The sequence below is a fragment of the Acanthopagrus latus genome, chromosome 12 (assembly GCF_904848185.1).
Source record: "Acanthopagrus latus isolate v.2019 chromosome 12, fAcaLat1.1, whole genome shotgun sequence".
NCBI lineage: Eukaryota > Metazoa > Chordata > Actinopteri > Spariformes > Sparidae > Acanthopagrus > Acanthopagrus latus.
Window position 1 is genome coordinate 12848313 of NC_051050.1, and position 14184 is coordinate 12862496.

The 14184-nt window shown below is 42.1% G+C and overlaps 1 protein-coding gene across 1 annotated transcript; it reads left to right on the forward strand.

Moving 5' to 3' along the window:
* Positions 1 to 2871: 2871 nt before the first annotated feature.
* On the forward strand, positions 2872 to 12778 carry si:ch211-243g18.2 (uncharacterized protein LOC559906 homolog). Its single transcript, XM_037117474.1, has 10 exons — positions 2872 to 2914; positions 5042 to 5317; positions 5476 to 5601; positions 6076 to 6158; positions 6472 to 6628; positions 8017 to 8184; positions 8565 to 8690; positions 9688 to 9905; positions 10853 to 10881; positions 12151 to 12778. Exons 2-10 carry the CDS (start codon positions 5054 to 5056, stop codon positions 12264 to 12266), a joined length of 1287 nt encoding a protein of 428 aa, XP_036973369.1. The 5' UTR covers positions 2872 to 2914; positions 5042 to 5053; the 3' UTR covers positions 12267 to 12778.
* Positions 12779 to 14184: the final 1406 nt, after the last annotated feature.

Here is a 14184-nt window from a genome sequence, read left to right on the forward strand (position 1 = left end):
AAACCCAAACCCCATTTGAAGTCACATCTTAAAAAAATCCATATATGACAATTTAGATAGTCCCATATGACAAGACTGGAGAAATTATTATATTAGTACAGCTTGTTGCTGCCCTCTTTGGGGAAGTGGCGGTATCTGTCGTGCTGTACACTTCACTTGTATTTACCAGCCTTCACCACACAGTGGAGATAGATTACAGCTTAAACTGTTGAACAGTGCCAGGTCTGAATGCAGAGAGGATCAAGGGCACTGGCTACATTTCTTCCAGTGAAGACTGGATGAATTTGCATTAATGAAACATTATCTTCGTTAATGTTTGAGCTCTCGCTCTCTCCCATGCCATCGTGTAACCTACCTATACTACTTGGTGTGATCATATTGTGCTTGAGCAGGGGTGCACAAACTTCGAGGGCAAAAACTTTAACTGTACTGCATTCTACAAAAGCCTTGACAGGCAAACAAGAAAGAAATTTCTGCTGATTCATTTTGTTTATTTCTTCCTCATGTGTTTTTAACTTAAGAACAGGTGATAAAGTGTTTTGCCAGGATAATCCTTCTTAGGTTTCTTAAAGATTTTCCACTTTCCACTCAGGGCCTCAGTATTACTCGGATTCCAAGTGCCCCTAATTGGCTGCCTTCTGCACATGTCCTATAAGTGGCACAATAATTAGAAATCTTAAAGAGCACTTTACCCTAGATAAAGTAAAACAGTTATTCGTATTATAATACTTTGACCCATGGGTTATTTATCCGAAAAAATAAGAGATTCACTGTTCAGGTCACAACAATATATCTGTTAGGTCCATCTCGACACCATGGTCTCAGCTTACTGTTTCTTTTATTTCATAAATTGATATGTTGTGGCACACAGGCCTATATTAGAGCACCAAAGGAGCAGTTTCATTATTTTGATGATATCTTAGCTGATTTGTTACAAATGCTGCAGCCGGCAGCCGGTTTACAAGTGATTCTGGAGTGAACACATGTCATAGACTAATAACACAGATACTCACTTTTTGCGAAAATACAACTTGCAGGAAATAAAATGCAAATAGAGACATTTGCAATGCTGGAAGACACAAAGGAATATGTTAATCTCATATGAATTTGACTATGATAATACTGTATGTGGGAAACACATGCTTCACCCACACAGTCCTTCTATGTTTCTATGAGACTTTGTATGGACAAAGTTCACAAGAGTTGAAGTCGGAGGGCAAATGAGAGGAGCAACAGCCTTAGTCTTATTGTATACGCGCTGTGTTAGGATGTAGAAGTAAATATTGATCACAGCAGTGTCTGTTCGGTACACCTCCTGTAGCTCAAACACAGCAACGCCATCCCACAGTCACAATTTTATGTGCAGTGACACATTTTCGAAGTGTATCAGGTTGCACAATTTAAGTTTTGGTGTATTTTGTTTCAGCATTTAAACTGTCAAAATAAAAATTTGCAAAATACAATAAGTAGTGATATCCAGCTTGACCTGTTTGAATCGCACACCATGTTTGTTTCACAGCTGGTTTCTTCCTCTGAGGGACTAAATATTTGATCTTCAGCAGGTTGAAGGAGGGTCAAGTTACAGCAGGATGAGTGACTGCAGGACAGGAGGACTCCAGAGGACTGCAGCAGGGCTCCACCCACACAGATAACAGCACAGACACATGAGAGGACGTCCTTTATTGTGATGGGTGATGCTGCTCGATAAGCTGAGTAGCTGTCAGCATCACTGACAGGATGTCTGGTGGGTGTATGTTGTTTTGTCATAACGAATGATAATGATGCTCAGCTGGATGTGTAAATAAGAAGGTCTGTGCAAACATGTTCACCACATTAACTCTGTCGACAGCTCTGCCCTCATTGTTTAACGTCCGCCTCCGCTCAAAAACACATTTTGGTTATTGTGACTTTGCTTGCTTGTTTGGCCTCCACAGTTTACAAAAATGCACATCCAAAGTGGAAAGTTAAAGGGACAGTTCAGCCCAAAATCAAAAATATATACTGATCCTCTTCCCTGCAGTGCTATTTATTCATCTAGATTGTCGTGGTGCTTTGCTGAGTTTTGGAACTGGCACATACTTATCTGCTTCCCTCTTCTCTTGAATGTAATGGAACTAGATGGCACTAGTTCCATCATGCTCAAAGCACAAAATAAAATAAATAAATACGTTTTTAAAACTAAACAACCGTGTCAGTTTCCATTAATCATGACCTGGTTACTCAAGATTATTCACAGAGATTGTTATGAGCAGTTTCACGTGAGAACTATTTCCTTCCACTGAACTACACACACCAACCGTATCACATAAGAAAACAGCAAGAAGTTCAAGCCGGATGAATAAATAAATACTCTGTTGTCTTCTAAATAATCAGAATCAGAATTCCTTTATTAGTCAAACGGTGAAATTTGTGCTTCACAGCAGCAAGGACAGTTCAATTTAAGAGAAAACAATAGTAATAGTAAAAAATGGTAAGAAATAGATGACATCCTAAATGACTGAACAGGAGTCAAGACTGTACACAGCACAGGTTACATATGTTTCTGCTTCTCAAACAATCATTTTTAATGGTTTAGTTATACCCATAAAAACTAGATCGCAAAGAAGAGAGTGAGAGGCTCGTCTGACCTGAACAACAGAACCAGTTACCTAAAACTAGAATATCTTAAGAAATGAACATATCCAAAGGTTTGGTGATCTTTCTGTTCTCACAGATTGAGACTATTTTCAAATCCACATTTACAGTAATTTTCTGCTGTACAGGTGCAGTTAAGACACTTAGTGTTCAGAGCGACAGTAGCTCCTCCCACTTCCTGCACACCTGCATATAAACTCACCTGTAACATCAGCAGGACAGAGCCTGCTTGCACTCCTCGGGATCCCACTGTGCTCCTATCTGAAGAAAAAAATCCCTGGTGAGTAGGATGGGTTTTGTATTTTATTTTTTTAGATTTTTTTTGTAGAAAATTCTCTGCAATTACATTGATTAAAATTGATGATTTCAATAATTTCCAACTGTTCTACTTTGTTCTTGTATTAAGTGTAATAGTTGAAATGATGAAAAACAAGGCATACTTATCTAAATCATGATTATAATTGGAAGAAGAGGCGTCTACCACCTGCCTCGAACTAATTAATCTTATTTTCTTGCTTTCATTCAAAGTTGTCATCGCAAGTATCTGTCAGTTAATGGCAAGATGATTACCAAAGAGATAAGAGGGAAATGAAAGTTGATTTCCTGCGGAACAAAGTGTCTCCTTGTGTCACTGGAATTCGCTCTGAATATTTTGCCGATCATTTTCCCAAGCTCTATCTTTCATCTGAACAAGGAGCGCCTGTTTCCTGCTGGCTCCTTTGTAGTGTTGTGGGAACGGTGTTGCAAGGATCAAGTGACAGGGAGACAGAGAGGTTCCCTTGGCCGCTAATCTACAGGCGCACACAAAAGCAAGCTTGCGCGAAAAAACACACACACACATCAACACACACACACACACACACACACACACACACGCACACACACACACACACACACAACACAAAGACAAAGATACACTGTCCTGTGCATTTGACATCCATACACCAACCTGAGTCTAGGTGAGCACCTGTTTTAACCTAGAATCAAGAAGGTTTAAAACGTAGGAAAGAAAGCAAAAAGTTCATTTGAGAAGCATAACTTTAGTAATTATTTCATAGCACTGAACCACATCTTAAGCAGTCCAAACCTTTAGGAAGGCTTCTAGTTTTTGAAGCCACTTCTCAGTTTTGTCCTCTACTTGAATATGAAATGCATCTTATTATCATAGTAATAGACTACATGAGAGAGTCTTCAGTCCCGGTGAGAGGCTCTTCTGTGACCCTGGGCTGAGCTGTTCTCATTTACATATTGATTTTTACACTGGCTTATGTTGAAGTTGTATTTGGATGAGGCCGAGATGGACGGACAGAAGTGGCTCAGACCATAAGGTCAGTCATCTCTTGGATGTGGAAAGCCGCCATCCAGCTGTGCATGCACTCATTTAAAGGCTATTTTAAACATTTTCAGTGGGTGTCCAGTGGTCTTGAATACAAGCTCCTGCTACTTGTGCTTAAGTCTTGCCAAATGCTGGAATAAAACACATTTGCTTGAGGGCCACAAAAGAGCCAAATCTCATGTAACACTTTGTTTAAATGGCTGAAACAGGTCACACAGTCTGGCATTTGAAGTGGTGTATTGCCTTATGACAATTTTGAACATCAATCCGCTCTGTCCTCAGTGAAATGAACCCTCAGGAGGCGAGATAGAAGTAGTGTGTGTGTGATTGTTCTGTTTGTCTCTTCATTTCTTGCCACCATTTTATCTTTACACAATTCGCCAAAACAATCGTTGGTAATTGGAATATACAATATTATTGAACAATAGGTAATGATTAGTTCATAAATATCTGTGAGTCCAAGTCCTGAGCACTCTCTGAGTTGTTCCTTATTAACTTTTAATGCACCAACTACTGAGGCACACACTAGTAACAACACATGAATTACTGATTACTTAATCATTAGTTACTTAGATACTAAGTAAATTAACACATAATACTGAGTTGTTACCAAGACTCATTAAATACTAATGAATTATTCATTAGTTACTATGCATAGTTACTCAGTATTAGGTTTCCTTTTACTTAAATGTACACATAAAAAGTAACTAATGAGTAAGCAAGTAGTATTTAATGATTCTACTTGTTAATTTGAATTATGATTCATTTTCCACAAAAAGAAATGAGAGGAAAGTTCATTCAGATATTTATGGACAAGTAATTACCTCAAGATTCATTAATATAGTATATCCCAGTCAGTTGGTTAGTGACTCATCAGCTGCTATAAAGTCCCTGAATTACAGTTATTCAGGAATTACTTATTAAAAACTCATTAACGATTAACAAATCATTAACGATCAGGTTGTTCCTGACTCATTCCTTACTTGCTTCTTAGTACCTACTCACATTTCTGTACACGTTATTATAAAGTGCTGCTCAGTTGCCTAATTTCCAGTTGCATGTCTCTTACAGCCACCCGTCATCATGGCCTCCAGCATTTCGATGAGGAGTTTCTCCATGAACCGCCAGCCCTCCTTTTCCAGCCGTTCTCTGATGGACACGGGCCGCGCTCGCTCCCGCGCTTCGGTGTCTTTCGCCGCCGCCATCCCGCTGAGCCGCTCGGCCTCTGTCAGCCAGGATCTCAACGGGCCAATGAGCCTGCAACTTAACGGAGTGCACGGCAACAGCACCAACGACAAGGAAGCCATGCAGAATCTCAACAACCGTCTGGCCAACTACCTGGACAAGGTATGTAAAACAGTAACAGCACTGTTGAGCTGTTGGTCAGCAGCCAAATGGGTAATGGTGTATCTCCATTTGGCTCCATGAAGACAAGTAAATGATACTATTAGCAGCAAACTGAAGCACTTTGAAAATGAAGCTCTTTTTATTTTTTCTTCCTCCAGGTGCGTACACTGGAGCGCTCCAACGCTGACCTGGAGATGAAGATTAAGCAGCTGATGATCGACCGCATTCCTAAAGGTCACGACCTCGACTCCATGATGGCTCAAGCTCACGCTGTTGAGCAAGAGGTAGACATGATGACACATACATTATGCAGACGGGCCTAGATTAACAGCCCGACTGCATGTGTGGGGTTTTGTACTGTATGTGTCAATCAACAGAGCTCAAGGTTATGAGGACTCTGGTTATTTTACATAGACAAAACATTCATGCAAATGTCGACATGTCGTGTCTTGTAGCAGCCGCGTCAGTAGATTCATCACAGGCAGAATTTGACTCATGTTTCATCTTTGAGTTAACTCGTACCAAACGGAGCCTGTGTGAAGTTAATGATTATTGTGACTATTGCAACTAAAGAGGAGAAGTTACAGTTTAATGAGGTCGGAATGTGTTTCCCTCTTGCGCAAGGATTCAAATTGTTCATGTGTCTTTTGTAACCATTAATAATTCCACTGTGTGTTAGACTACTGGGTGAAGACTGATTTAAATGGAGGACGTGATGTCCATTGTCAGTACTGTTACCTCTTGCTCATGTTTGTCAGGTGAGGAAGAGGACCTTGGAAAACGCTCGTCTCATGCTCGAGATCGATAATGCCAAACTGGCTGCTGATGACTTCAGAATCAAGTGAGTTGTAAATGATTACAGCGTGTAGACTCAAATAATGAACGGCTCTTTGTTGTCTCTTTTTTTTTATGTGAACCATCGACTTTTAGATTTTAATTCATGTCCTTGAATATATGAATTGGATCAAGTGAGTCCTAAATGTTGTGATCAAGACAAGCTGTTTTCTTCTTTCATACAGGTTTAACTTTCAATCTGCAGACGCGTCTGAGCTTGTAACTTTTTGATGCACCCTCTATTGCATTTAAAAAACAAGTAAATAGGCATTAAGTATTCTGCTCCTTCTCTGCCATTTTTTCCCTCTGGGCTTTACCAGGTGGGAGACAGAGCTGGTGATGTGTCAGTCTGTGGAGCGTGACTGTGTCGCTCTGAAAAAGGCCAAAACCGACCACGAGCAGATCATCGCCTCTCTGAGGGGAGATCTGGACAGCCTGAAGGAAGAGCTTTACTTCCTCAAGAAAAACCATGAGGAGGTACGTCCCTTTGCAGCTCTTTTCTCCTGGTGCCTTCTAACACTCGTTCTTTATCACATTTACTTTGCCTTCTCCATTACCTGACATTTGCGTGGTCTCGCTTTCATTTTGGCCCCTCTGGTTATTCTCCAACCTGCCCTCGCAAACAACAAGTCGTTTGATATTGTGCTGACCCACTTTGGTCGACTCAAGAGGTCTAAGCTGAGTAGGGAGGCGGGGGGGGAGGTAGGTAGAGGTGGTCCTCTGGTTACTACACACAAAAGGAGGAGGTGGATCTGGTTTCCCAAACCTGCTCTTTCTGTCCAATCAGCTGATCCGAGGCGTCCGGACCTCTGTCCTCTGGGGGGGGGTGAGAAATAAGATAAACTCACTGCCTCTCGCCAATGAAAGGATTGATCTCTTATACTCGCAAAATGTGAATTAGGCTGCACAGATCCGATTCATGAAAGATATTTGAAGCCACTGACAGAACTGAACAATAATGTGGTGCAAAGAACGTTAGATTTGGTGTTCAGGTGGGTTCAAGTTTCAGGGCCGCAATTTTACAATAAGATTAAAATGAAGATATTGAGAATGAATTTGATTAAATGATGATTGTGCATGCATATCGCCTATATAAACTTATTCTGTTTGGAAGATGTTCCTTGGACAGTGGTGCGATGGTATTTTGCTCTTTTAAACTGGCTCATAAACCCTCTAAACCCTGCAAAGACGCCTCCGTCTGCTCTAATCAACGTCACTCCTTGGTGTTGAAAATGAGGAATTTCCCCCGTTACAATGGAAACGTAGCACCTGTCCGGGTTACCTGGGAAACTAGTTTACTCTTGATTCTCCACCTCCTGATCGAGCTTACAGCCAGTGGGTGTGAAATAAAGTTCATCATTGTTTTTTGTTTTTTGTCCAACTAAGGCTGGGAAATTGTGTCAATACATATCAAGGTCAGAAAATGACGTTGAAACAAACTGCATGTGTCACAGCACGATGTCAGAGAGAAACGAGAGTGAAAGAGATCCAGCGAGCTCGCATGAAACCAGAGCAGAAGTGTAGCGTTTGTGTGTCTGCGTGTGTGTAACGTGAGCTCGGCCCCATCAACTATTGATGGAGAACATTTAAATTATAAAGATGCCCTCACATCCTCTCTGCCACCCTGGGGTGTAGGATGTCTCATGTACACACAGGTGTATTCACGCACACGGACCGGCTTAAAGCTGCTACGGGGAACTTTCATTTTTTTGCGGTTGCTCCTGCTCACAAAAGATGACAGCGGTGAACCAAAGTAAACTCGGTCTCACTACAGAGCAGCCTCTGTCATCAGGCTGTGAGACTCTGCGGTTCATCTTCATCACTCGACCACAACAATGACATGTATCTTCTCTGCAACCCTGTAGGAGCTGGAGCAGATGAAGTCTCGTATTGCCAGAGATGAGGTGAACGTGGAGGTGGACTCTGGTGTCAGCGGGCCGGAGCTGGGCACCATTCTGTCAGACCTGCGCTCGCAGTATGAGGGGATTGTCAAGAAGAACAAGGACCAGGCAGAAATGTGGTACCGCAAGAAGGTGCTTTTTAGTTGTTTAGTGTTTGATATGTCCAAAAAACATGTGCTCATCCTGAGTTTTTAAGATGCCAGTATCTTGAAATGTCCAAAACCCAAAGGTATTCAGGAAACACTGCAAATCCTCACACAGGAGAAGTTCTAACATGACAATGTTTTGCAATTTTCTTTTAATTTTTTAAAAAGAAAAAAATGATTGAAATGATTAATCCATTATCGAAATGGTTGGTGTCTAATCCTACTGTATCGAAATTTCATGAAATGGCCCCGAACAGAGTTAAAAGAATATACTATATAGCAGCATAGGTGAGGGGAAACACACCGCTGCTACATGTACTTCATGTGTTTGTGCATTTCTTACATTTTTTACTTCCTCCCCTCCAGCTGGAGACTGTGCAAAACGAGGTGAAGGAGAGCAACGAGGCTCTGAGGGGATCTCAGAACGAGCTGATCGAGAGGCAGCGCTTCCTGCAGACCCTGGAGGTGGAGCTGGAGAGTCTGCACAAACAGGTGAGCGGCTTCACCTGAGGGGCAAAACCATCACGTGAACACACTGAGAGAGGGGTTTTATTCTGCACATATCATCATCAGAAGTGTTTCCTTGTCATCACACAAAGCAAATACTGACAGAACTGACTTGCTGTCTGAGCTAAGAATAACCTTGCAAGTGGTGTTTATTCATTTAGAGCTGTGCAAACAAAATCTAATGCACAAAGAGCTGTGCAAACACTGCAGGAATGATTTCAAAATATGGTTAAGAGTGTTACCTTTTGACAAAGCCAAGATGAGATACGCTTTGGTGCCAGAGAAAGGGCGCTTATATGAGGAGATTTGTCAAATAACAACACAGAAAATCCTCACAGAGGTGCGGATTCAGTCTCAGGTTGATCAGCTTTACAATTTGCGCATGTAACTATATCATCCATCTGGGGAAGATCTGGGAAAAGTCTTTTTGTTTTTCTCTCTTATCATCCTGTGATGACAGTAAACATGTTTTCCTGCTAAGTCAGGCAAGGACATTCTGGATTCGGTTGCAAAATTGTATGGGGGTGAGTCTCGTGGTTGGGTGGCGGTGGCTAATCCTGTCTGGGCAGACAGTGTTTGTTTTGGATGTCAGAGCCTTGTCAGTTCACAGGTACTCGTTGGTAATGGTTTAGGAAGTCATTTCTGAAGAAGCTGAGGTTTGATTTCTGCTGCCAAACACCTTCTGAGGTAACGTGTGGAGATTGAAAAGCCAGAACCTTTGATACAGGCCAACCCGAGGCATCACATTACTGCAAGCTGACAGTACAGACAATGAGAGGATGGGTAAACCTTTGGAATCACAGAATTATGAATAATTCTTGAATTAGAGGAGGATTATTCAAGTGTTCCAGGTCACCAGACCTTCCTCTGATAAACTGATAGGATTGCATGCAACATTAAAGGCACACAATGGTAATGTCAGACACAGGTATGTGGCATAAGCGGATCAGCTCACACACGATTTTGTCCTTTCTCCCCTCAGATAGCGGGGCTGGAAGGTAACCTGGGTGAGACGGGTCAGAAATACTCGAGTGAGATGGAGCGGCTGCAGGCCAAACTGAGCCAGCTGGAGGACGACCTCTCCCAGCTCAGGCTGGACATGCAGCGCACCAAGACCGACTACGAGCAGCTTCTCCGCATCAAGCAGAACCTGGAGATGGAGATCGCCACCTACAGGCGCCTGCTGGAGGGAGAGGAAACGTGAGTTTTCACTGGTCTGGGAAGAAAAAGGGGATTAATGCAGAGGTTAATGTAAAATTCTAGTTTATTACAATATGAGTCTTATTTTCATAATTTTGACCATTAATCCGACTGACAATAATGACATAGTTACGTGAGCCAAACTGATGTGGAAGGCAAAAGGCTAAAATATATACTAAAACTGTTGGAAACATCTAGCACAAGTTACAGACCAACTCCCTGGTTCAACTTTAAGCTACCACAGTTATCAAGGCTGTGCACACCCACGTATCCTGTGATATAGGCATCAATAACAACAGGTGCACTCTCCTTTGGTTGAACTTACAAACGAAGTGGCTTAGACAGTTTGGTCAAAGTGTTTCGTGAGGTGTATTTACGTCACCAGGGGGGAAACAGCACTGGTCATTGTTGACCTCTGCTCCACCCAAAAGATGGACAGTGTAATAACAGACCGGACTCATGTTGAGATCAGACAAAAAACATGTTCTCTGGTGTAAACGTTTAAGGTTCACTCCAAACGCACTCTTTGAGTCGCTGAGATGCAGCGATGGACAGCGATGTCTCAGCTAAAGGCCCTCGCTTTTCTGCTGACATGTGAACACACCATTACAACTCTGTACTTGGTATCGTAACAAATAGGGGTGGCACTTAAATCTTGTAAAGCATTGATCAATACACCTTTTGTTATCTAAACTGGACTCAGATGAGAGTCAGATGAGAAAATCAATATTTGCTTATATCAATAGTCTGCTAGCTGATTATCTTAGCTTAGCAAACAGGATCTGTCCAGAGTCAACAAAGCCCCTGTAAAACCTCAACTTCAGGTCTTTACGCTAAGCTAACATGACCTACTGCTGACTCCAGCCTCCGGCCACTGCTGCTTTAAGGTTCATCTTGTTTCCAGGTCAATGCCGCTGATTGTAACATGTTTCCATTCTGCTCCTCAGAGTCAAGGAAGTTCCTCCTCCACCAAAAAGTGAGTGCTTGGCTTTTCTTTTTTTTCCTAACTGATAAAAGAAAGCAAAGTCACCACTGTCCACTGAGGCACGGTGTTATGTAACAGTGCATTAGTAAGGACTGAAGCACTGCTCACTCATTCGTGTTAAATGCATCTTATCACAATCCCGAAGGACACATCAGGGCGGCAAAGAGTGACTAAAGCTGTAATGATGGAGGAGATAGGTTGAGCAAACTGTTCGCTAATGTTTATTCGGCATCTGCCGCACAATAGCCAGACCTTATACGGATTCAGATGTGGATTAAGGACTGTCTCGCAGTGAGGCTGACAGACCTATGTTTCTTTCACACACACACACACACAGACACGCCCATGAGGCCCAAGACTAACGATCATTTGACGAGCGTCAAAACAATTCCCAACAGCTCCTATAGCAACAAATGTGCAAAAACATGTACGCCAGTGTTGTAACTGCACGTTAATCCGGCTGAGTCGCGCTGCAGGATCAGCACGCTGCGAGGTGTTCTGGAAAATGTACATTGAGATCCTGTGTGAGAGACGGGAAAGTTAAGCAGTCGAAGCTGTGGAAGAGGAGTCCGGTTGCGTGAAAGTTTATGAGAAAGTACCCCTACTTTTGATTTGATTTATCACCTTGATAAATGATTTCATGATGAGTGTATGGTCTCAATCACTAGTTTCAAGTCTAGTTCAATATAACATGATGTTCATTAAGTTAATTATGGCCCCATTTAAGGGTAAACAGATGATAAACAGGGTGTTTTGTAACTGGCAAGTCGCTACTGCCATGTATCCTGTAGCTCTCAGTCAGATCCATGGAGGATATCCCCCCTCGCTCCACCTTTCATCTAAATATTGCCAGCATTGTCGAGTAGGACACAAATGTCAGTAAACAGGGATTGGAGATGGAATATTAGATTGAAAATACTCATTTTGTCCCATTGTTTCTAATAATTTCCTTTCTCCCTCTCCTCTCAAACCATCTCTTCCACCTCATCGCATCTCATCTCTTATCAAAACAACTGTCGTGTTTTCTTTCATTTAACCTCATACGATCTAACCTCTCCTCTCCCATCTCACCTGCTTTCATCGCAGCTTACTATCTCACCAGCGTAAATCTCAAATTATCCCGATCAAACTCATCTCACCCTCTCTAAACTCATACAACTGTTTCTCTGATCTCAATCCCAGATAATTTTTTTTTTTTTTCCCCTACCTCTCCTCATCCCATCTCATCCCATTTCATTTAATCTCTCTCCCCCCGTGCAGAGGAGCCTGACGTTCGCACCCGGAAGATTGTGAAGGTGGTGACTCAGACGATGGTCAACGGCAAAGTGGTGGACGAATCCAGCGAGGTGGAGCAGATCGAGGAGACCAAGAAATAAAGAAAAAAGGGGGGAGGGGGGACGGAGGACGGGGGAAGATAAGTGGTAGGACGAAAGATGCTAGAATGTGCAGAGAGAGAGACAGACAGGGAATAAAAAGATTGGTGTCAGAATATTACACGAGGTGTGGTGCATCGTTTATTCTTACAACAGAGGAAATATTGCTTTGAACTGGACATTTTGGGGATATTGTTCAACTATGAATGTTTTGTGTTTTCAGAGAAAAGTTGACCTATCACTTACACTGTATTTCATTTCTGGAGAAAATGCCACAAACACACCATATGTCCAGAATAAGGGCATGTCTGTGTTTGTGTGAGAGCAACTCATTAACCACCTTATACTGTTATACTCGTGCTGTTTTACTCATAATATCTGTGTAGTTAAACAAGATATTTATTTCTTAGCATGGAAAAGTTTACTACTTTTACGGACTTTTGCAACAGTATCATTTAACCGTATTTGCTTTTTTTGTGTTTGTACTCTGTCAAAAAATAAAGTTTCTCTGCTCCATCCTGCTACCTCTACGTCTCAAATCCGTGTGTCGCTCACCTGAAAAATGTTATGGCTTTAAACACCAAAATCAGCAAATGTAAAGCATGCAAGGTTCAGCCTCATTTGCGATCAGTTTATTGCAGCAATTGGCGCATTAGGGTTCGCAATGGAGTTGTAGGACACAGCTGGGGGACTATCACTGTTTAATCTGTTAAGACAGTTTCTCCTCCTCTGCTGTGGTAGTCGCCTGGCAGCACGGTGTTGTTTGAGGCGCCAAGCAACATAAAAGAGACTCCGAGCAGTTTGGCAGACTTCTCGGTGTTTGTGCTTGTGTCTTTTTACGGACAACGTGACACAAGTGTGTAACTGTAAACCCCGACACCAAAGAGTCGTGTCAACCAACTCTGATGAGAACACATAACACTGAATCACCTGTAATGAACCATGTCAACTTTTACTGTTTTAAAGTTTTGTTTTCTTATTAAGTGGCTGCAGTCGCTTTTTTAATACAGATAATGTCTGTCTATTAAATTGTTTTTCAGGAAGATAAAAGTATCCACTGTTGTTTTGAAAAAAAAAAAAAAAAGGTTTAATCTGGACCCCAAAATCACAGATCAAGGGGGTGGAACATTTGCTTTATAGTTAGTGCTGTGTAACAACACATGAAGCCTCCCCGCAGTTATTACGAGGGAGAGCACATCTGTTGTCGTTGAGGTTACAGGTATGAGGTAATGTCTCTTATCAGACAGAAGATTCACTGCGTGTCTTTCATCAAGAACGCCTCAGAGACAAATCTTGTAATTACTATGTAAACACAGGGGAGGGGGAAATGACTGTAATGAGGCTGGGCTGTAAAATATAATCGTTCCGAGGCAGACGGTGTGTGTGTGTGTGTGTGTGTGTGTGTGTGTGTGTGTGTGTGTGTGTGTGTGTGTGTGTGTGTGTGTGTGAGTGTCGGGACTCGCAGCAGAGATTCAGCAAGATGACTGCGGTGCTGTCGTCCGTCTGTTTGCTTTGTACACGCGGGTTTATCTGTGAGTTCTGAGCGAGAAGACACACTACTAAAGTGACGTAACTCCGTTGTGAGTAATTTTAGGGGTTTTTTTCCTTGTGGTTACGCTTCGGAGGAAAAAATGTGACTGTTTTGTATCCACTGATCCCTTAATAACCATGTCCTGCCCGAGCACATATGACAACCCCACTGTGACGTCCATCAACCCTATAATTTAAAGGTCATGACCTTTAGACCTTACTGTGTAATGGCCCAAAAGGAGGACTAACACCTTTCTATCTGAGGCTGTTCATGAGTTGGCATTTTACAATCGTGCCAACGTTTTCAGGTGGCTTCTCTAAAATTCATCATCAATATTGAAACCCTGGCAAAACAAGTTGTGATTGAACATTTATTGTGCAGGACATCTGA

Bases quoted from the DNA above. Each gene is read 5' to 3' on its own strand.
- si:ch211-243g18.2 (XM_037117474.1), top strand. From the start codon at position 5,054: ATGGCCTCCAGCATTTCGATGAGGAGTTTCTCCATGAACCGCCAGCCC. The intron at 5,318-5,475 runs GTATGTAAAACA...TTCTTCCTCCAG, and splicing joins TGGCCAACTACCTGGACAAG to GTGCGTACACTGGAGCGCTC. The intron at 10,882-12,150 runs GTGAGTGCTTGG...CCCCCCGTGCAG, and splicing joins AGTTCCTCCTCCACCAAAAA to AGGAGCCTGACGTTCGCACC.